The sequence below is a fragment of the Oryzias latipes genome, chromosome 4 (assembly GCF_002234675.1).
Source record: "Oryzias latipes chromosome 4, ASM223467v1".
NCBI lineage: Eukaryota > Metazoa > Chordata > Actinopteri > Beloniformes > Adrianichthyidae > Oryzias > Oryzias latipes.
In genome coordinates this window covers 4,720,025-4,744,532 of record NC_019862.2, presented here as the reverse complement: position 1 = coordinate 4,744,532, position 24,508 = coordinate 4,720,025, and the positions used below count along the sequence as shown (strand labels likewise).

The window sequence follows — 24,508 nt, the reverse complement described above, 5'->3', positions numbered from 1 at the left end:
TGCAGTGACAGAAAACGCGATGAAATGCTGCTCCTCCCGTAGTTCACCTGCAAGCGGACACTGGTGTGGATTTCCACAGCGTGAATGCAGGCAGAGCAGACAGAGTAGAAGCACATCGTGCAATTACATTTCAAAAAGAAAATTACAACTCTTAAAAATAGAAAAATGTCTTATGGGTAAACATGTTGTAGTAAAGAGATAAAGGTTCTCATAAACAACAGTATTGGCTGCTTTCCTTCTTGCTCTTTATCTTTTTCACAGACAGAGCTTGTTTCATGCACTTTCACCTCTAAACAACAGCTGCTGGTTTTTCCCAAGACGGTTTTGTTTGCTTGAATAGGAAAGCAAGCTAAACCCAATAGAAGCCCAAAAATATCGACGTCCCCCCCTTGTATCTAAACCAGGGGCGCCCTAATCCAGGCCTCAAGCGCCGGCCTCCTGCTGTTTTTTTCAGAAATCCTGCCTCATCTGCTGCTGATTACCTGGACCAGGTGTGTTTAGCTAAAAGCAGCTGCAATGGCAGGTTAGTTGGAAAACATGTAGGACAGCGGCCCTCGAGGCCTGGATTTGGGGACCCCTGATCCAAACCAAATCTACTGGACTGTGAAAAAGTGCAGAAAAAAGGGTTGTGAAGCCCAATCAGCAGATAAAGCAAGACTTGACTCTCATTCTCCTCCAAGTTGACTCGTCCAACTCCATCACATTCAACCTAGCTGGTTTCACTGCAGCCTGGAACAGGTTTCAGTTTCACTAAAAAGGTAGAACTCATAATTCTTTATCTAAGCTCACGGGTTGAACTTGTGAACTCCAGGTCTTGTGTGAACATTTTCTAAAGGATTCCTACACAAAGACATTCTACAAGTCAATTCATTAGAGAAGATCAAATAGGAGGAGATGAACTGAGCATTTCATCTGCTCAGCCTGGCCGTGGATACTACTTTGTTCCCCTCCGTCCATGCCCACATAGTCTCAGCACAAAAGCACTGGAAGCTGATAAGAGGGCATATGATAGAAGATTATGTTGAGTTAATAGGTCAAATTTCTTTAATACGCAAACCCCCCCAGAATACCTCTGTACGCAGTCGGGGAGAAAGCAAAAGCCTTGATTTAATGCAATAGAACTGAAGTTTTTACTCCTTTTAAAATATGCAAAGCAGCACATGCCAACATTAACCACTGCCTACATTATTTATCCTCCTGACAAGTGTTTTATCAGCACTAGGCCTCCTTTATCTTTCCTTAAAATATTCAAATCACATGGAAACTGTGCAAAGTAAGCGAAGGTAAAGCTCTTTAACATACGATTTTCAAATGAAGCCCACATTTCTTGCACATTTGGAGAAATATAGTTTAATTTGAAGCTAATTTTCAAGATTTGCAATTTTTTCAGAAAATGCCAAAGGCTCTGATATTTCTCACAAACGCTTTAATATTTTGAAACTCAGCAGAACACGGTTCAGTTCACATTTTTAAGTATTTATTTCAGTCATAACCAACTGTAAAGTGTTGGAATTGAAGAGAATGTGCACGTTTTCTGTGTTTCGGACTTCATTCTGGAGAGCACGGTTCTGATTTCTGGGGAGTTGGTTTTTGATGGCTGATTCTTTCCCTTATGTAGACTTTGTTTACACGGCAGGAGGCTTTAAAGGGACAAGAGAAAGCTTTTACCCCGCTTTAGTTTGACCATGTATCATTGATCTCACTGAAATCCAAAGTCCCACTCTTGACTCAAACACTGAATCTTCTTCTCGTGTGTTTTATTCTCTAACACCCATCACAAATTTGGTCTGGTATGTGACTGCTAATTTATCCCTTATATATGATATCCTGTCATCTCCTCATTTGTTCTAGAGTGTTTCTAATCTGAGATAATCCCAGTCAAATCCTTTGATTGTGTGTTTGGATGAGATCCATCTCTAAAGAAGCAATTTAATGGCCTTCGTGGCACTTGGTGCAAAGTAATTTGTCTAGTGGATTGGATGTGAACGCTTGTTTTAATAAGTGCTCCTCATGAATAGTTGGAGACGTGACATTTAATTAGCAAGACTGTGAACCAAACATCTCTGCAACTTCTCCAAGGTTTACTTTTATTTATTCTAATGCAGTTTGGTGTTCAGTATATAAAAAGGGGGGATAAAAGCTTTTTCATTCATTCTTCTTCAATCTCTTGAGGAAATACACAATTAGGTTTTGTGGTATGAAGACGTCACATGTAGATTATATAATTGATTCATTATTATGGTTAATCATATAGCACTTATGTATCAAGATGAGATAAAGCTTTAAATCTTTAAAGTCAGTTCATGTGATGTTAAAAAGAAACCTATCATAACTAGTGTACAGTCTGGACTCAAACTGTAGAAAATAAAGAAATCTTCTTTCTTGTAGAACACACTAACAGTCAGTAAAGATATGTATTTCTTTTACTCAAATACATGAAAGAATAATGGCTGCACGATGGCGCAGTGGTTAGCACTCTTGCCTCACAGCAAGAAGGTCCCGGCTGGGGGACCTGAACCAGAACACCAATGGGTCCTGTCCGTGTGGAGTTTGCATGTTCTCCCTGTGCATGTGTGGGTTTTCTCCAGGGGCTCCGGCTTCCTCCCACTGTCTAAAAACATGTTTCATAGGTCAATTGGCAACTCTATTGTCCATAGATGTGAGTGTGCATGGGTGTGTGATTGCGGCCCTGCGACAGACTGGCAACCTGTCCAGGGTGTCCCCTGCCTTCGCCACCAAGTGGCCAGGATAGGCTCCAGCAGCCCCGTGACCCCGAAAGGGAAAAAACGGCAGAAGATGAATGAATGAATGAAAATAAAAGAATGATTATTTTGACATAACGCTTAATAGCTAGAAAAGCGAAGCACAAACAAACAAAAATTGTGTCTTAAAACCTGATGCTATTATCAAAAGTTGAGAGTGAAAGGAAGGGCTTAAAGTGAACAATATATTTGTATTTATTTATCGTATTTTCACTTGAATATTTTTTAAATGAGCTGATTTTTTTTTTGTATTTAAAAGTTTATTTTGTTGATTGTATTTGTGCTGAAAGCAAGACATAAATTTATCTTCCTTCCATCAGCCACTTTATTTTACCCTGTTGTGTCATTGTGAACAGGAATGCTTCAGCATTTAACAACATCTCTTGTCAGACTCGAGTCTAAATAAACCTTCAGCTTGTGGACAGGTTTGTTAATAATTTCAATTACACAGACACCAAGGCCACATCTGAGTCCTTAGTGACCCGCACTAAACTCCATGTGACTTTGAGAGCTAAAGAGACTTTCTGCTTTCTGTCTATTTATGTGCTATAATTCCTAACATATCAGAAAAAAGGATGTCTGTTAAGCATCTTCTATTACTTCTATACATCTACATTCTTCTATATTTAGTTGTATAATGATATCTAATTAATTTTTTAAATGTTATGAGTAAAAAAAACAACCATCAAAATTATGAATGAAACTGCCTATTATTTGTTAGAAAAGATTGTCTTTTCTATTTGATGGAGGAATCAGTGTGATCCACAGCTGAAGGTTCTGTTTAAGAAAAATCTGGGTTTTAGACTTTCAACTGCTTTCTAAAAGTGCCTTTTAACAGAGTAGGGAGCCCCCACAATGCCCCCCTCACCGGTGTGATGACACGCAGTGTCCACATAAAGAGAACTGTAAGTATAGAACCAACAGTCTGGAAAAGTGTTTTCATTATTAAACCTGCTATTGCATCATTGTTACTTATGGGTCAAATCAGAATTAGCTTAAAGAAAATGAAAAAGCAGACTGTAAATGTGAAAAACAGACATTTGAAATACATTAAAAAAACAATTAAATAAAAAAAACAAAGATTTACACAATAGGGATAATACTCTTCCAAAGTTTGGCACATCAGAGGAGGACGACACAGGGGGCACAAGCAAGAAATGACATCACCACAACCTCTATCGCCTGATGTCAATCAGGTCCTGGTAGCCAGTGGGCTCAAAGCCCCACCCCACATAAAATTAGGATCATTACTGATACCCAAATAATCTGAATTGAAACTATAAAATGAGTAAAAAGTGAAATTTTTTTTATGTTGAAAACACAAAACAGCAGCTGTTACAAATAAACATTATTTTTCACAGTTCTGGGTTGAAAGTTTTTTTTTTTTTAAGTATAAGTTTCAAAATTACTTTTTTTTCAAATTTTCTATATTTCCTTTAAATTTGCACTGAGTCATATGGAGTTTAAAACAATTATTTTATTTGTGATTGATTTTCAAATGTACAATTGAGTTCTTTATTTACTTTAAGTTAATCCTGATTTGACCACATATGTTACACCATAAAAACATGAATTGATTCACCAGGATGATAAACTAATATGTTTAACCTGCTGCTGTCAGAAAAAAAAGACTAAAATAAACCACCTTACTCAAAGTATAGATGTCATAAAAACCCATCTCAAGACACATAAATGACCTTGAAATTCATTTAGTAAGATGAGCTTATTTAACTCTTTTGATTTTCTATATCTTTCGTAAAACTTAGAAATAACCTTAGGTCAGTCAGATGCGGTTAAAAAGTCCAAATAAATTCTGCTTTCTTTGTTGGAAAGAAACTTGCATCTGTACTTCCCAAAAAGTGTAAACACAAGGAGGGGAATTCCAACCCCGTTACTCATTTCCTACACTGAGTTTTGTTGCAACATTTCATTGTTCTCGATTCCTCTGTTTTATTGTGAAATTCTTTTACTAAAAGCTTTGTACCTTAAATGTGTGAAACCTCATAATTTGAAGCAATAGTTTGCAATGAAGTCTGCTTGTGATTTTGAACAGTCGGACTTCATTGACTTCCCTGAAAGCCTCTCCTTTCTCCTCCGCGTAGCTTCCTGTCCCAGCCTGCCCCAGTGCACTGCTGTGATTGGTCGCTCTCCTCTACAACTTCCGCCCAAATGAAAACACAGAGCTGTCAGCTGACAGAGCAGAGTAAAACAATGACAGGGGAAACTGACTTCTGACGGGTTTTGAAAAGCCTGTGTGGCTGCTGCGAGTGGAAGCAGAGGGATGTTAGGAGAGGGAAGAAGGAGCTGCTGTGTCTGGAGATGAAACAAGTTTTGAACAAGTTCCTTCATATAAAGAGAGACAAAATGGGCAGTGAATACCTGGTACTGTCGTCTACAGTCTCCTGTACAAGTTCATATAAAGGTACGTATAGTTTCTGCGTGAGCCTTCAACGTTTCTGGGGGAGTGAACTGAATGTTGATTCGCAAATTGTTTTCATTTTTGTGAAATATGGAAGGATTTACTGCAATGGCAGCGAACTCTGGCAGCTGGAACACTTTGGTATGCAGCCCTTTACTCATAATGTCCATTTTATGGAAAGAGCAGCGTTCTTTTGGCATGTAGGTGAGGCCCAGCGTTTGGTAACTTACTGGACTGAACCATTTCCAAGTGTTTTCTTTGTACAGCTGCTTGGAATTCAACACAGCCTTTACTTTTAAAAATGAAGAAATCAAAGTCAGAAAAATCCAAATTGTACTGAATAACTAAAATAAACTTTAGAATCCTCATGTGATAGAAAAAGTCCAGATCATTTACTTCTAATAGTACTTAAAGGAGGGCGTGGTCTTTTGACGGACACTTCTGTCACATAACAAGCAGGGACAGCTTTAGTGGGCGTGTTCCAACCACTATTAGGCTTGTTTGTTCCGATTTACTCTTTTTAGGAGAGAAATCAGATTCAGTGACATCATTTCAAGATGCCAACCACTATAGAGCCAACAACTGGATTCAAAGAGGTCTAATTCTACGTTCACACCAGCCTCTGCCACCCGCCTTCAAGCAGCCACATTCAGTGAAAAGTCTATGGAAACGTGTAAACGTGTGCTCTTTGGGCTTCTATGTTGCTACAACATTTATTAAATCCATTTTTGGGCTTTATGTACATTAAGTGCGTGTTAAAAGTTAAACCAGTCGAACTTTGATCTATCAGGGACTTAGATTTGGTAGTGATGTAAGGGTAGCGTTCTTTTCAATTACTTAAAAAATTGCATAATTGCAGAACAATTCTATGACAGCACGTCTTTCATGTGTCGGAATAGAGCTGTAAAAGGAAAAGCCTGAAGCAAGGGTGACCAGATTTGCATCACTTTGACGTTTGGTATCAAACCTCTCCCAGCTGCAGGTGGCAGACATGTGCTAGTATCAGGTAACAGTCCAATGTGAACACCGTAAGCTAAAAGTGTGTTCAATAACCCACATTCACCAAGTTCTTGAACACGCAACACGTGTGCATAGTGTAACACACGAATGGGTCCATAAAGTCACTAGTCTTTATATCTGTTCAGCAGGATAAAAATCCTGCTAATCAATAATGCATAATTTATGTTTAAAATTTCACATCTTGCCTCTAAATGATGATTACCAGTAGATGTTTTTTTTAACCATATAAACTCAGTTATTGTCACTATTTTTTCGTTAAATGTGAGTTTGGCTTTATTTATTATTATTATTTACAGTCTGACCAAATCTGCCAGACTGTCACATGAGTTTTTTATTTCCCAGACTTTGATCTCCATCAGTTGTTTTTTTACTTTTTTACATTTTTTATTCCTTCTTCATTTCTTTAGCTCTGCTCGAGGCCTTTCAGCGTTTATTATACCTTTATGCTCGTCTCAAAACGGTTGCAGCAAAGCACGATAATAGCATTAAAACGATATTTAATGGTGAATTAAAGCAGAATAATTATTCCTAGACTCGTGGATTTCTCTGAGAAACAAGTGCGTCGACCTAACTGCCTTCTCCAAAAGTTTTCCGGCCAACACATCTTGTTTTGGATAATCTGGACAATTTTTTATAATTTTGAAAGATTATGCAATCGATTTAAACAACTTCAACGTGATCAATCTTTTGCTTGACCTTATATGAAACGTATTAAATTCAGAGTATAATAATATTGCTTTTGCTACTATCCATGATGTCCCCTCCCCCATGCGCTAGCCCACACCCCCAGCCAGATGGCTGCCACATAGGCGTTTCCTTGCCCAGATCACGCTGGTTTCCCATCATTCTTTTGTTAATGAGGTCGTTAACCATGAAACAGAGGATTAAATCATCCAAAATCTGGCCTTTTTCTATGTTTGTCATTTTCTATTTTCTGCATTACTCAATGCAGCAAAAACAGAACGGTGCACCTGTGCGTTTCCCACATTTGTGCTGTTCCTTGTAAACACGTGTGTTACTGAGACTACAATAAACGAATCACTTGAACAGCTTACTAAAGCGCGTACCTGAAAGCATGTCCAGTCGGTGGAGGAGTGCAAACATAGATCTTGAGCGACTCGACACGGTCTCATCAGCGAAGTCCGCCGGCCCATCCGGAAACAATGCAACCCATGGCGGCCGCCGCCACTGCTGCTGCACCCAGGCAGTTTTGTTCGCTGTTAAATCATGAGACTCCAGCCAGTTAGTCAAGCAGCCTCCTTCATGTGGAACACTGACATCGTTGACAGTTAATTATGGGAGTCACAGATCACGCAGACATGTCAGCTCCGCTACGATTGACGTGCCACATGTTTACATCTCTGTTGTAATGTTGTTTTCTAGTCATTTCTCAGCAGCTGTACTGTTATTTAGTTGCAGAAGCGCCTCAGGGCTTGCCATAATGATCGTAAAAAGCAGCACAGATTCAGGGAAGTGAAACACTAAAAGACTTGTGGGTATAATTGGAGAACCTGCCATCGCAGTAACTTTGGAGAGATTTTAGGTCAGGCTGTTGAAACATGCACACTCTGTATTACATAGCCTGTCTGTCTGTCTGTGTAGGAATCTTTCCACACTATTATTTTCTGCGTGTTTTAAGTCATTGTGACAGTGGCCAAAAAACCAACTAAACCTAATGTAAAGTTTCACGGGGAGACGAAAAAGAACATGAATTTAGACAGTGGAGTACGGAAGCTACAGGTCAGGACGGTTGTCTTGGTAGTGCAAGTACCATGAAAGGCCAAAAAAACAAAAAAAGGAAAAAAGTTTCAAAGGCATTTCACCTTCACAGCTTGTCTCCAAAACAAGAACACTGCTGGAAAAAAAAGAATGCCTGGTCAGTAAGAAAATCTGCTTACGCAGATTGTGTTGGGTTGGATTAAAAAAACAGTCTTGATTAAAGCATTTTTCATCTCATGATAGATTTCCACCTGAAGGCACAACAAGAGACCCAGAAGAGACAGTTGCTTCAGAGGCAGCGCCTCTGACGGCTGTCTCCCAATGTCTTTATGGGATGGAACCAGCTCATCTGGCCTCTAGCTAAGCTATTTAGTCTTCAACTTCAAAGCTGCTGCTCATTTCTTATTACTACAGCAAAAAAATACATACATTTTGGTCAAATCATACAGTCACCAGAAATGTTCTGTAAATCCTTTCTTTCTATAAATCAACTTGAAATTGTTTTCAATTGTTATTTCAATTTAATTTGAATTATTTTATTTTTTATTTCAAAGTTGGGCTGATAATAAAAACAAAAACAGCTTTTCGTAACACAAGAGTAAAATTTGAAGTTAGAGTACAACCAAAAAATGTCAAATAGTGTTCCCTGTTCAATAATGGCGTCATTAAATAACTCCAGTTATTTTTTTGTCTGTTGGATCTCTGCTTCTATTTAATTATGTCTGTCCTTTTTTTTTTTTTGACAAATGAATTCTTTTACTTTTCAACTAATTTCAGTCTCAGAAAATAAACTTTTTTTTTCAAATCTTAAAAAATAGAAATGGCAAAACAAAAGCAGAAGATTTGATCCAAGAAAAACTGGACAGGGCCAGTTCTTTCCTCATAATTAAGCATCAATGAATGGCTCTTATGTTTTAACAATGAGGTGATAATCTACAGTATGTAACTGCTCTAAATATTAAAACGTATCTGTATATCCTTGTTTTATCTAATGACTTGCATAAATAACAGTGATGTACACGTCAGTCTGTGATTCTTTTACATTCTTGGTATGTGTTTTGAAGCAATCTTGTTTTAAATGTAGACTAACTCCATTTGTCTACAAAGTATTTAAAGTCCCACCCCAATCATCTTTCCATGTAAAAGCGTTCCCAGTGGTTTTTTAATAATGATTATACCGTTTTTTTTAATAAATCAATAAACCTGTGTTGTTTTTAGGACATAGTTTCTGCAGCGTGGCAATAGATGATCAAAAACTCACCTCTGAGTTCTGGGTGTGCTGTTAGCAGGGAAGTAAGCCTCCGCTGATATCCCATCATCCCTTTACTGACACTCTTTCCTGCTATCTTACAGTCCCTCACAATCCAAACCTAAAATTACAGCTGCAACAAAAATGCTAAACAACACTGGAGTTATCCAGTCGTCCAGTTTTGATCCAGACTTCAGCTCAGACTAGGAAAAAATGGATCTATTTGTCTGTAAGTGGATGATCAGAATGGAGCGGAGCAGGAAGACTGTGGCCTGCCAACTGTAGTTTGCACATATCAAATACAAGGTTTTTCAAACAAAGTTTCTCCTGATCTCCTGATTGACCAAGATCTGAACAAAGAAATAGGTCGAAATTGAGTTTTAAGATTAAATACTTTTATATATGTCCTTGATCATGAGAAAAGTGCTACCAAAACAAGTTCAAACACCAGAATTCTCATTTTCTTTGAAATGGTTCTTTAATTTAATTCCTTCTTTATTTTGAAAGCCTGCTGTTCTTGTTTATTTGTGTAAGCATCACTTCCTGTCAACAGCATCTGAGTTCAGTTCACAGTGAGTGAAGCTCCTTGTGTTTCCCTTAGGCCTCCCCAGTGCACCTGAGTACCAGTACCCCTCATCTTTGATTTATTTTTTATGTAATGCATTTAAAGACATTTTCCTCACATCTAGTTTATTTCTGTTTGCTTTGATTTAATGTCTGCGCGGCTCTCCATTGTTCCCTTGGCACTTGAGTGATCACCGTTAACTCTGAGGTGGAGTCAAGAAGCAGCAGAGACAGACTGTCACATGTCTGATTGTAATTAATCATCTTCCTCATGAAGAACACAAAGATAGCTTAGATAAGAATAAAACAAGACGTTTAAACTTACAAGAAACTATGATGACACTAATGAGATTCATTTTTTGTTTAGTTTATATATATTGTAAACGTGTGTTTATCAAATTTGGTTATTTTAAATTTGTCAACTTGATGGTAAGTTTTGTTTCTGTGTGAATTCTTAGTTTTTTTTTTTGTTTTTGTTTTTTGGAAGGGTCCCGATAAGCACAATGCTTCATCCCATTATTATTATTGTGTTTAAGGAACTAAACAACTAAACATTCAACACTTTTTAAATGCATTTTTTTCAAATGTTGTGAATCCATTGATTTGCTAGAGTTATTTCAAACTTAACATAATCTAATGTCACAAAATAAAGTTTCTAGTTTTAGCTGTAAACAAGTCAATTGATGAAAACATGAAAAATAAAAACTGTAACTAGAAAACATGGTTTCTAATTTAGATATTTGAAGTGTGTAATGTTACATTCACACCAGGCTCATGATGCACAAGTTGTTGAACACACTTTCAGCATGCGGTGTTCACACAGGTTTGTCACTTTCTGATGTTATTGCATGTGCTGAAAGTTGGAAGAGACTTGAGTGAAATGTCCAAGCGGTTCAAAACTGGTGAAGCTTGCTCCAGGATTTTTCTTTTACAGTTCTATTCCAATACAGTATAATAAAGACTTAATGTCATAGAATTTCTGCATTTATTAATGTCTCCTCTGTGATACATTTATAAACAATTGGTACTTCTATAAATTGAAAACAACGCTGGATCTGAGTTCCTGATTGGTTCAGGTGGTTTAATTTTTGCTGCGTGTTTTGTACACAGAGCCCAAAAGTGAGCTTAAAAACATGTGTAGCAATGCGTGACCGTGAGAGTTTTGAAAAATGTACACACATTTTCATTGGAAGTGGTCGCTTGAGTGCCAATACTGGTGTGATTGTAGCTTTACAGTTTGTCGCACTGGTCAGAAATGATATCTGACAAAACGGCAATAATAATATAAACCAACCATCTTACAATTTTTTTTACTTAAGTTGGTAATATTTTATCGGTAAACAATTGAAATATTTTCTGTTGTAGAATCAGTTTAGTACACAAGACATGTCCAACTTAGGTTTTGGGACATTTTGAAATTCTAGGTTTCATGTTTGGTATCTGCAGCAGAGAGAGTGCTCTTTGTTATCGGTGATCCAAATGTTTCTTTAAGACCGTTGATGAGGGCTGTGGTATAAAATTGGCAGACATATGGTAGTTCCCTTAATGACTACTAAAGCCTGGTTGCCAAGGGAGTGTTGTTATATTCACCTCCAAGTTAAGGAGTCAGCTTTTACAAAAGTGCGAAGTAGTAGAGTCTAGTTTAAAAATTTCTATTTGATATTCACAGTTTTATTTTTTTATTTTCTGATTGATGTGAAGGTGGTTGTTATTTCATGATGAAAAGGCAAATAAATAAATAGATGAGCTTATTACAAAAAGGCCTGAATTCCTTTGGTCACGCATCGTGTTTTTATCATTAAGTCCATTATATCGGCCTGCTGCACTTACCTCCAAGCCCAGCTTCTCTTTCACATTCCCACAGGGTTTGAAAATAACAGGCAAATGCTCAAGGGAGTTGTACAGTATGTGTTTAACACTATGATAGAAAAAAGAAGGCACTGTACTCAGGAGACTATTTGACATGAATCTCAAAGCGAATCAGGGATTAGCCTTTGATTCAGTGTGAAACTGCTCATAACATCTATCCTCTCCTCTTCCTCAACAGAGATGTCAGAGTGCTTTATATGCAGGGACGGTGAACTAATATCCAGCAACCCTCTGAGGAATTTCTGCGACTGCAAGAATCTACTTGCCCATCACGTGTGTCTATCTACATGGATCCAGAGGGTGAGGAAGATGTCCTGTGTGGGGAACCTTGATATTGAGAATTTAAGCTTGGCTGTTTTTCCTCATCAGCTACTCGTCAAAATGTGAAAGGGGAAACATCTGTGCTGGATTTCTAACGGCAAATAAATACCTCCTTGGCATTCCTTATTGAGACAAAACACTGCTGTCTAATGAGCTACATTTCACATGGAAATACCAATTACTTTTAATGAGGGTTTCTAACAATGATAATGCATCAGAGGTTCACACACTAAAAGGTGCCTCATAATAGGCTGGCAGAAATCCAGGAGGCTATCATGCAGCCGACACCTGTCACCTACTGGAGAACAGCTCATTAACCTCTGAGGTCCTCTTTGAACCTGCAGTTGTACCAATACATTAGTCAGTGGTGTTTAGATTCTTACAACAATGCATTTTATGCTCTTTGTACTTAAGAAAATATGCTTTCCCCTCCATCAACTGCCACCTTAGTGAAGTGGTAGTGGATGTGGGGAGGGTCAAGAGCTTAAGTGATCATAAGGGTTATGATGTTGTCTGTAGGAAATGCTCCTGCTAGACAGGTAAAAGTCACAAGTCAAACTAAGAATAATGCTAAAGCATCTTACAATCAAGATCTGTTCTGTCACCTGGACTGGCCTAACTAAGATCCCATTCTGGAGCCAGGCCCAGGGTTGGGGCTCTGTACCTGGTGGCCAGGCTTCCTTGCAGGGGGCACGGCCTGACAAAGCTGATGACTGTCGAAACAACGGACAGCTCAACGCCTCCCTTCTCGTGTTCCCAAATAGGAAGTACTGATATTGGAGCCGCCATGTTGAAACCAGTCAACAGGGATTGGTCCGAGTCGCTCTGAGTCATTGTATCTATGGCAACTACTGTCACCAAACATGAGTGAGGTTAATGTGATTCCCCACCTCTGTCCACACCTCTACCTCTTGAACACAGGTCACACCTTTCTTCGTCCATTGTCTTTACCATCTATAGACAAAGCCAGTAAAAGGTTACGTAGGATTACCTTCACATGGACCCCTTTCCTCAGGAAGGGCCACAAGGGGGCAGTACTGGATGACTGGGAGGAAGTCAGTGGTAGGGCCTCTAAGGCTTTCAATGGCATCCACCCTCGCCAATCAGGAGTGAGCCTGTGGGAAGGCAACACCCCTACCATTTGAAAGCAGGCTCAAGAGAATCTGTCAATCAAAAGTTTTGAACGTGTGATGTGTGACTAGCTACTTTTATTGAGACATCTGATTGGTCAGCCTATAACTTGAATAATTGCTCTACAGAAAAAAAGAAAAAAAATTGAGGATTATCAGGAACATGTTAAAAAAAGGTACCAGATCAAGAATAGTTTTTCTGACCAATAGAATGACTGAGTAATGGCTGTTTATTTCTCAATAGAAGTCTATGGAATTTTGGCTTCTTGGAGCCAGCATGTACTTCCTGTTTGGAATGTGATGGGGGGGGGGGGTATACTCACATATACAGTCATTGGAAAGAGGTCAGTACTAGACCTTGCAATTGTGTCATTGACCATTAGCCGTTTGTCCTGGATACTCAAGTGAGGAGAGGGTGGAGCTTTAATCTGATTACCACCTGGTAGTGAGCTGCATTCTCTGGCAGAGGAGGAGGCTGAACATAGGAGTCCCAAATGCACCATGATAGTCTGTTGGGAACATCTAGCTGAGCCCGGAGTCAGGAGGGTCTCCAACTCCCACATCTGGGACCAGGTACTTCGGGAGTCTGAAGACGTTGTGTCCTAGTGGACCACACCTTACACCTCCCCTGTCAATGCAGCACTTCAAAGCAGTGGCTGTAAGATCTCAGAGCAGCAATCCATGAACCCGGTGGTGGTCGTTAAAAGTAAGTCAATCACCTCACATTAGAACAGAGTCCAAAAGACAACCTGAGTGTAAAAGCAACCAAAGTTAACCATTGTTGTGCTTGGAATATGACAAGGCATGAGGACCCGACGTACAGTCAAAAGTGAAATTATTTTAAATAATTAACAGACCATTCCAGAGTCAAAGCTGGAGTTCTTGAACTTATTGCTAAGTGAAAGAGAAAAAAAAACGTAATTCATTTCTTTATTCCATTTAATATTTGTATGTTTCCACACCGACCACTGAATATTAATTAAGAGTAAAATGTGTCTCCTGTGATGCATTCCTGCAAGCTTTGGATAAGTGGCAGACGAAAAGCTACAGCAGACCTTTCATCTGCACCACCCAGCTGTCAGAGTGAAGAGGCACTTCCATTAAGTGTGTGTCTTCCCACTATACAATTACATACAGACAAACACACAAGCTCATGAAGCAGGCACGCACAAACGCACTCTCCGATGAGCGTGAGCCAATGCTACCAGACCACTTTGGTTTATGTGTGCGAGAACAGCAGACAGACAGAGCGATCAGGCGACCTTTTAGAGTGCTCAGGGTAGGGAGCCCCTTTCCCCTTTTTATGGAACAGAAATCAGCAATTGACCTGTCACTTTTGCTCTGATAGCCGTCTCTGGCAAGCAGGTCAGGCGCATATGTCCAAAGTGCCTCTTAACCGCATTTTATGAAACCAGGAAATGTAATTCAATAATAATTCGAGTCGTGAGAGAGGCAGCCTGCTAGGACTGATAGCATGCACCCTTACCTCACGTGGCAAAGGGCCCACGTGGGAAATATGGGCAAACATTTAGCCGGATCATACTTTTGTACTGAGAGATGTATAAAAACATTCACAACACTCAGATCTAAATGATTGTGGCCAGCATGGAAAGTCTTCTTTGCCACTCCCTTCTTCCTCCTCCAGGTTCCCAAAGACAAATAGCACGGCACAAAACTAATTAGTAACAGGGAACTAGTTAGGAGATGCCCTTTTAAAAACATGTCCAGAGGCAGGATTTAAATATAGGGACAAAGTCAGTGACTGAGTGTGCCTGGGAGATCCCGGCCTCCAGGCGCTGCAGCACTTTGACCCCTGACCCTCATTATAGGGAGCTCATTCCTGGAGGGGTGAAAACCCCGGCAGCTTAATGTACAAGGGCGCAGGAGGACTGCACCAGCCAAGCATGGTCTGGTGCGCCTCGCCGTCGACAGCTGCAGGAAATACAAAGTGTGCAACCATAATTTTCCAAAAGGCTTTGGATCCCGGCAGACAAATTCAGACATGCAGGTTGACTCTGTGTGGCTTAATAGGAAGCACTCCAACATTTGTGTTTCCAAACAGCTAAAATAAGTGATGAAGAGAAGTTAAATAAATCATTAATGCATTTCCTGACAATTCTCATCTCAGCAAACAGACCTGGTTTATATTCATCAGTCCAACACTCGCAGCAATCACACCAGAGCCAGGGGCCATGCTCCTCTTTACACAATTACTCTGCCTAATAGTAGCGTTCTGTAATTATCTGCCATTACCATGTATCAAAATGTTACATGCATGTCATGCATATTAGCAGAGGATTTTATTTGTTGTCATTAGCATCCTCGGCAGCAGCTCGCAGATTGTTGGCGTGGATTTTCTGTTTCTTGAACAGTTTTTGTTCATGCATCAGAAAAGGACTTCTTATTTATATAACTGCTGCGGCTGCACTGGCCCCGAGGTACAAAACACAAGAACAAAACAGAAAACAACAATGTGCTTTTCACTCAAGAGTTATATTTTCCCTTTGTTCCCCAAGGCCAGCCAACTATGCTGGCTTTTAGCAGTGTAATTAAATTAGCATTATTCCACATAACACACATTTGGGTTAAATATAGCCCAACAAACATAATTAGTTTATTGATCAAAACACAAACAAAAGATTCGCAACTCTTTCATGTCATTCTGAGAGAGAAGCTGCTTTTGTCTCTTAATGACTCTTAATGAAATGCTGTTCCCTTGCAGGGATGTGGGTGTGCCGACAGGCTGCAGTGCATCATCTGTAAGGCCAAGGTAAGTGTGCCGAGCCGGGCGGGCCTGCTGGACAAGCAGCTGGAAAAAACAAGATAAGCCAGCACCCCAGCTGATGATGTCTCATTCTTTAAAACTCTGCTGTGTGAAATGTCAGCACTGAGCGTTTACATCAAAACTGTTTAAGCCATTAAACAGTCTCTGCCTTCTACAGAACAGCTTTAACCGGAGCAGATCCATAATACTAATGAGCAATCAGTTCTTTGTTTTGCTCTGTGATTTAGCTGATTTACCAGCAGTTTTGCTGCTTATGAGCTGTAAGCTGTCTTCTATTTCTTATTATTGCAGCAGAACACTTGCAGCAGGGACGGAGAGTGAAACATTACAATGTTTGGCAAAGGATACAAGCCATGTAATGACAAAATCTGTATTCATTTCATGAGCAGAAATTAATCATGCTTTCCTGCCTTACGTTCCCAATGCAAATTTTCCAATGAGACATTGTGTGGGGTGTTTGGGCTTATTCCTGTGAAATGGTGGAGCTCATGTGTCATCACAGATGGGGCTGCATGCTGGATAAGGTGGCCACATTACTAACCATCTCCGATTAGGATGGGTGCTGTTGATGTGTTGCCTGTATTCATGCTTGTGCCGTGGGTCAGAGCATCACAAGCTGGCTGCTGAGTGTTTTATTTATTGTGGGTTTGCTGTCCGTTCCTGTGCCTGTGCATGGGGGCGATCCATTCTGTGGAGGGAAATGTCACAGTAACTTTGAGGATGACCTTTCAGGAGTTTAATGTATTTTAAACATGGAATCATGCACACACAAGCCAAATGAAGCATTTACAGCGAAAGCAAGTCTCCAGTGACGGTTATTATTCTTTCATGAATCTGTGCTTGTTTCCGTTCAGTCAAAAAAACAATTGGCCTGTAGTTTCAGGCTCTTTTCTGAGCCATGACAGCTGTTTATTCTACCTTCATGAAGAAGAAGATAAGAATGTACGGTAGTTCAATGTTTTCCTTTCATTCTGGAAAATCAACCATCACAGTGATTTCACTGATTGTCCACAAAATGTATTGCCCGCCAATTATTACATCTCAAATGAACATATAGAGAACATTTTAAACAACACTAGTTGTAAAACAATGGGGGGATAAAAACGGACAATGAAAGGAATGTAGTAAACGTAACATAACAAAAATAATAAAAAGGAAAACACAACAACTGGGCAAGAAAAGTGTCTCAGTTATGAGGAGTAATCCATTCTGTGCCTCAGAGGTGTTTTAAATTTAAAGATTTTGTTGACATACCATCAAGCTTTCAGACTATTTAGCACTTACTCTCAAAGACACAGTCAGCGAAACAACCAAAGGGTTTTCATGGTTATGTTGAAGAGTTAAGAAGATTCTCAGTTTTTCAACAACTATCTGATGGCACTGGTGACTCAGCCCCTCCCACAGATAACTGAGGGTGTATTCAGAGTGGGAAAACCATTAGTTCTGGACACGGTTCACTTAATTTGGTCCGGATCGAGTACCAAACCTTGCATTTGGTCTGTATTCAGACTGCTGTAAAAACGGCCTTTCGAAGATTCAAACCAAAGCTAGTAAACAACGCTGCATGAATAAAAATCTCTTTAGTAAGTGGTCAGGAATTACAAGGGCGGGGCAAAGCAACTAAAGGCAGAAATTATGGAAGTCCTGCGTTTTGCAGTCCTTTTCGGTGTAGTTTATTCAAACCTTTTATTTTTCTGACCGATTTTAAACATCTGTATCAACGTCGGACACTTTTTACTTACTTTTTTGGTCCAATGGAGTCAAGCTGCAGGGCGGTTACTGACAAGAAGACAGCTAAGAAGGTACACTTATAAGTGTTTATGACATATAGATTGTCAGGCAAACAGTGAGAAGCAATGTTTGTCATGTTAAAAGTTGTTTTAATGAGCCTGCATTCATCCGACCATATTTCAAGCAGTTAATGTGTCTCATCGTTGTGGCATTGTGGCATTGTTTTTGAGAAAATTCTGTTAACCCTATCCTAGACACTTTAACATTGGGAGCTGGGTCATCTAGACCCACTAGACAGTGCTCTGAATCTTTTTTCTTCAATGATTTGTGATCTTCACTGGTGTCCATGGATTACATGAAATCTTTCCACCTTTATCCACCTTTGTCATGGTAGGAATAACAGATCAATGGAAGGGTGGGGTCATCTAAGATAGAACAAGGGTTAAGGAACTACAAGGTAGCTTTTAGAGTGATGTCACAGCAGTGCCCGGGCGTGTGCCGCATAACGAGACTCAGAAAAGCGTGTAAAACACATTTTCAGCTGTGCTATAATGAAAATTGTAACTAGTAAACAGTTGGACCCTTTTTTTCTCTTTGAAAACATGACAATCTTTCTTTTACATTTATCCACAGCTCATGCGTTGCTTCTTTCATAATCTTTTTACAACACATAACCACCGGCTACGGTGACTGTTTTGGTCCAGTTGTTCCTCTCCAATTGTATCCAGACTGAGGAATCTCAAGGCGAACCAAAGCTTAGTTTGATTATAAACAAACCGAGACCCCCTCCAGAGATGGGTCCGGGAGCGGTTCCTGGTCCCGGATCAGAGTCCGCTTGGGTGTGTTCAGACTGAAACTTTGTTCTGGATCACAAACAAACAAACTCTGGTTCACTTTAAGCATATCAAATGTGCCCAGTCTGAATACACCCTGAATTATGTTCATTCAAAGATTTCTTCAGGCTCACTTGCAGTTGTCTGTCGATGTCAAAAAAGTTTTTTTCCTTAGAATAAGTGGTATATTTTTTGTGAAAAACGCAGTCTGTCACTGCTGAGGAAATTAACTGGTGTTACCTGCTACCGCTGCATCTGACCTCATTAGCTCAGTTGTTACCAAGCAACCGACACAACACCCTCTGGAGATCTGTGTGGGTTCCCCTTGTCTCCTTCTGTACTCCATTACCAAAAAGTAGATACCCTGTTTGGTTCTCAATGCTCATCATTTCACAAATAAAAAATCAATTAACTTACTGGCTGAGTTCATGCATTCAAGACCAACATATCAGCGTTCTTCAAAAGCAACTGCCAATCATCCCAGTCGATAAGAATCGACATACTGTAAACTAGTTAAAAAAAAGACCAGAAAAGTTGACTCAACCAAACACCAGCAAAATTGCATTGTTTATATAGAACACAGATATGAACACCGAGAACAAAAACTGTTTACTGAAGATGATGAAATATAAAAGAAAGGGTTTAAGGAAATGTCACAGATATACAAAGGCTTAATCCATGCTTGGAACTCAATATATAGAGAGATAAAGATACTGTTAAGGTGAGAAAAAATGAAATAAAATTACAAGCAGACTTTTAATAGGGCAGCTATTTTGATACCAAATTGATTTAAAGGATGCAGAAGAAATTTCATGTAGAAAAACCCACAAACTGTCTTTATTTTTCTTATTTTGCTAACATTTTTACACTTTGTAAGCATTTTTTGCATTCAAGCTGTTTGATAAAAGGAGAATAATTCAGTATATCTGCATTATAATCATGTGAAGCAATCGGTGGAGTGCTGCAGTTGTTTGCTCAAACACGGTTGGTGTCACGCTAACCTGCAGACTCTAACCTGTAGGTGAGAATGTCAGGCACATTTGTTTAAATGGAGGCCATTTCCTTGTTTGTCTCAGTCGCTGTCAGCATTTGGCTGCAGGCAAACCCAGTTTTTACTCGTTACGACTGTCTCTGCTTTTCTTGTAGCTGTGAGGAGATACTTTCTGCACTTTAGCAGCAACTTTACCTGACTGTTGCCTTCCAACCCTGTACTGATGGCATCATCATCATCATTGGGGATTAGGAGCAGACATTGAGGGTGTCAGAGAAGTTCCACTCAGAGGAGTGGACGGCCACAAGCTAGGAACAGGATCATGACTGGGGAATGGTGCGGATGGTTGGCATTATGGGAAGGTGGCTGAGACACTACCAGAGTTTGTTGATATGAAGTCTGCTGAAATAACTGTGTATCTATAATAACATTTTAATGTCTGCAGTGGCATGGCCCTTTAACATTTGTCCACAGAGAGATGTATATGTAGATCAGCTATGTCTCTAATGATAGCGATAATCATCTGGTGTGTGCTGCTTTCATTCTGTGATGCATTACAGCAATCATCCTTGGTTGGTGTGAAGAGGTTTTGGTCATTAAGAGCTCTGATCACGCTCTCCTCCTCAGTATGCCAAAGCATCTCTCTTTTCTATTGTTTATCCTGTTTGTCTTGTAAGTTGCTTCTCATTTTTGCAACGGCTCCTCAGATGTGGGCCATTTGTGTGAGTTATGCTAATTTGTTGGGGCAATGATTGCATTAATTTCATTAGCACACGGCCTCAAAGCAATAATTACCAGAGTAGGTGTGTCAGAAGCAATCATGTTAAAATTTGCCAGTTAATTATTAAGATTTTGTTCTGAGGGACCTGGATTTGACATGAGTCGCCGAGGGAAAAAAAGAGAGGAGGAAAGTTAATACATTCCAGAGGCTAAGGCTAGGTGCTTGTTGTTGAACACAGTGGGGGAGGTGATGGGACTGTGGGCCCACTGGCGCGATTTTTGCATGTTGACAGCTCACATTCTGGACTAATTATCACAAATAGTAGAGCTTTAGCTGGTGCGGGGTCAATCCAGAAGGGCTTAATTATATTGCAAAAGAGGACCGAGGTTGGCCTAATGGCCCCTTCTCCATCAGACCCATGCTCTGTGGAGATGCGTGAAAGTCTTACAAAAGATGTTTCTTTCCTTCTTTCTTTCAACCTGACAGAAATGCAGAGAAAAGATTTGCCTGAATATATGATTTAATTACATTGTTGTTGTTCATTAAAATTATGATCTGTGTAAAATGAGACATTTAGCATTTTGGGAATTAGTAAAAAAAAAAAAAGAAGAAGCATAGGAACGGGCCATTCTTTAGAATCACATTGCTTCTTGAAACAGAAACTTGAAATTCTTTCATAATAGTATTAACACAGAAATGGTTGTAGCTCAGTGGGCTGGTTGGCCTGTAACCTAACCTCAACCACAAACCTCTAGTTTGCTTTACTCTGCTGTGGCATAAACAAGACGCACATATAATGAAGAAAACCAAATGTAAAAACAGGAAAAAAGGAACGTAAAATCTGGCATTTTATACACCTTAACCCTTGTATTAGTTAGATCTGACATAAATATTTATTTTCCAAACTAAACATTTAAGCTATCTAAGATGTTAATGTCTGACCCATGTCAGTAGTTAACTCAATTCAGGTTTTTTAAAGAGAATACCTGCTGAGTTTCAAAATGAAAATAAATAAAAAAGTATTTTTGGATCAACTGTGCAATCTGCAGGTTAGCCCTTTAACACTTTAGCTTTAGCTCCAGTGTTAGCGGTGTTTGAATTGAGAATTGAATGAATGCAGAGAAAAGCTGCCTTGTGGTGATGCAATACTATGGTGGAGTGTTTACTGCCCAGCTGATTCTGATGGCTCTGCTCCAATATGGAACACTACGTCTAGGATAACCATTGGAATGATGTTTGTAATTGTAAGTGCATAGATGGTTGAAGAGTTACGTTATGTTACCATCTACGACTTCAAACACTCACGTAAAAAAAACTCCATTTCGCTTGGAATGCAGAAAATCCTTTGATTCTGATGAAGCTGTTCCACCGCACTTCATTGAACTAAAAGCAGGAAATGTTATGGAAGCCTCTCATGTGTCTCTGAGCTGCTGTCAGGACGGCAACGTGACAGGAGAGGGCACAGGAAACAAGCTCCTCCTTCATGGACTCACAGTAGTGTGTGTCTCTCCACATGCATGTTGGTCTAAACCAGTGTTTTCAACCTTTTTTGAGCCACGGCACACTTTAACCTTGACAAAAATCCTGCGGCACACCAGCATCCAAAGACTTTTGAAAAAAGGAGAAACTCATAGTCTGTATTGATCTACAGCCCCTCCGCAATCTCACATGCTTTTTTGTGATAATTGTTGCAGAAAAAGCTGGAAGCTGCAGCTGTTTTTTTCTAAAAGATGTAATAAAAGTTAAGTTAGAAGATTTAAAAACTCGGTGATGTGTGTTAGTTGTGGCTTTAAGATGTTTTACCTTGGAAGACTCATTGTGCGCTGAGACGCTGCAGCTAAATCGTGGGACCATCATTCTTATCAAAGTGTCTTTAATCAAATAAACATAAAGAAAAAAGTGTTTTATCAGAGCCTGTTTGGATGAACAAAGAGCTGATATCCTGGAGATGGAAAATGTTTTTACATCAGTGAATGAGGGCAATTTCCCCACGGCACACTTGACCATCTCCCACGGCACACTAGTGTGCCGCAGCACACTGGTTGAAAAACACTGCTTTAAACTAAAGAAAGATTTATCTGTTATTTTACACCGAAATAATTTGCATGTGTGCTTCATCAAATCAGCAACTATACATTATTAAACCCGGCTAAAAGTTAGCTTTCAGTGTTTTTTTTATAGATCATCTAGCAAACATCTAGAAAATACTGCTAAGCTTATTTTTATATTGAAAATCTAAAGTAAAAAATGATATATAACTGTGAATATAGATGAACACACAGAGAGGAGGATTGTCAAAGAAGGAATATGCAACCTAACCAAATGCTCAGTGCTGCATTGTAGTGTTTTTTCATGCTCAGTGGGGTTGGACATTACACTACTGCGTTAAGATAAATGAGAGGAGGAAGTACATTTTATCTTCCACGTTCAATAGGTGGTGTGTTGCCGCTCTCAGTTTGTTTGAAAAATTTAAAGTAGCAGTGCAGCATTTTGCTGTTTTACTTTTTTGTTGCATACAAAGACGTAAATTAACAATTGGTACATTTTTGTTAGGGAGATACCATGTCAAACAATGTGCACCGCAGCAGTGTTTAGTACTTTTAGAACATTGAACATCTTTTTTTTAATATGTAACGTTTGGGCTCAAGTTCAGTGACCTACCCCTACACCTTCTCCCCACCTCTACATTTAGTCCTACAAATGGAGAGTTATACGGAGAAGAATAGTGTCTCAATGTGACTCAATAGTGACTTAATGACCTTAGCAATAGTCGTGGGTCAGCTACATTGGCGCGAGCCGCCAGCCCTCTGAAAATGTATAACTTTAAAAGGTCATGCTAAAACAAAAAGTCATTACTTACAGTAAGATGTAAACTTCTCTGCCTGGGTTTACACTAAAATGAAGAAAGGCTTTTCTCCTCCACGGCACATCGTGACACAGAATAGTTTTTTTAAGGCCTAACCCTCGTGGCGGAGGGATGCCAAGCCCTACGCTGAGAGGGTTAACAATATCGGACCACCCTATCCCTCCAAATGCCTCTACAATTGGAGGGGTAGGGAGAAGCCAAAGGTGTCGGGGAAGAATTCGGATTTGGCCTAAGATTTGGCCTTTTGTTTCCAAAATAAGGCTGAGAGGAACATGTTGACATGTGCTGTATATTCTGCACTATAAGGCTGACTTAAAAGCCTTTATGTTTTTCAATAAACAAATGGAGAGAGCCTTATATATGGATATATTCTGGTTGTACTCACTGACTTAGAAGCAATTTTAAAAGATACATGGTGCTTTATAATCTGATGCGCCCTGGAGTACAAACAATGCAGTTCCATAAAAACTCAAGCTGTTGTCCAAGTAAGTCAACAGTGTTAATTCATTTGTGCTTATCTTATGCCTCTTTGTGTTAAACAACTTGTTACTACAATTATCCAAATTTGACTTTGAAATGCATCACATTTTCTGCTGCTAAGGTACGAATTTGGTTAAACAAAACCTTCATCAAGATTTATTTCTCATCACATTATGATTATTACTGCAACCAAGCGTTACCATTCTCAGCCATGTGTCCGTTTTTGAGCTTCACGTCCTTTTCTTTCTCCTGTCCATCATGCCCAAAAGACCTGGATACATGAAAAACCAGGATCAAGCAGGTCCCTCTGTCATTTCCAAACTGTCTGACTTCACAGTAACTTTCTCAACCTTCAAATCATTAAACACAAACGCTGTACCCAAATGACAAAGCTGACGCCAAAGAGTTCTCTGCAGAAAGATTCCACATTTCAGTCCAACAATGATGGATGAGCTGTATGAAGGAATTTATCTTTTCACGTTAAACTTCCTCAGTGTGTTCTCTGTAAGCACAAAAACAGCTTACCTTGTGTCCAAAGAAAGAGAAATCACTTTCAGGTGCATTGCTATTCAGGTAGCTAACAAAAGATGAGTTGGATAATGACAGGAAATGATATCTGTTAAAAGTAAGGTTTGAAGTTCACACGTCGTCATTATCCATGAAATCAACTTTTTCTCTGGCTATATCTCTCCCCCCACAATTTACCTTTGTCTTCAAACAGCCCCAAAGCAATCATTATGCTCAGACATAATGCACCATAATGACAGTAATTTCAGCATCAAATTTTCAAATGTGAGGCCTTAATTCATTGTGGTTAAGTAGCTTAGTTGTAATGCACATTTCCTACCCTTCTTAGCAGAGTGCTCAAGGAAGTAGATCAGTGCAAGCACGAACATTTTAAAGGCTCAGTCTAAATTACACGAGGTACAGCATGTGCTGGCGGTTTAAAATATGAAAAGTCTTCCAGAGTGTTCTCAGTTTTCCATTCTCCCTGATGTCGGATCAAATGTTTCTGGTTTACTTCATGTTTGTTCTTTACTAGTTTATG

The 24,508-nt window shown here is 39.4% G+C and overlaps 1 protein-coding gene across 2 annotated transcripts in view; it reads left to right on the top strand.

The window, feature by feature from the left end:
- The first annotated feature begins 4,899 nt into the window (after positions 1-4,899).
- Positions 4,900-24,508, top strand: part of LOC105353880 — a 98,752-nt gene continuing 79,143 nt past the window's right edge. The window contains exons 1-3 of one of the 2 annotated variants that reach the window (XM_011473780.3): positions 4,900-5,184; positions 11,781-11,902; positions 15,776-15,823. In XM_011473780.3, coding sequence (XP_011472082.1) covers positions 5,082-5,184; positions 11,781-11,902; positions 15,776-15,823 — 273 coding nt within the window. In that variant the 5' untranslated portion in view covers positions 4,900-5,081. The remainder of the gene's footprint in view (positions 5,185-11,780; positions 11,903-15,775; positions 15,824-24,508) is intronic. The other variant, XM_023954030.1, reaches the window with a different exon arrangement.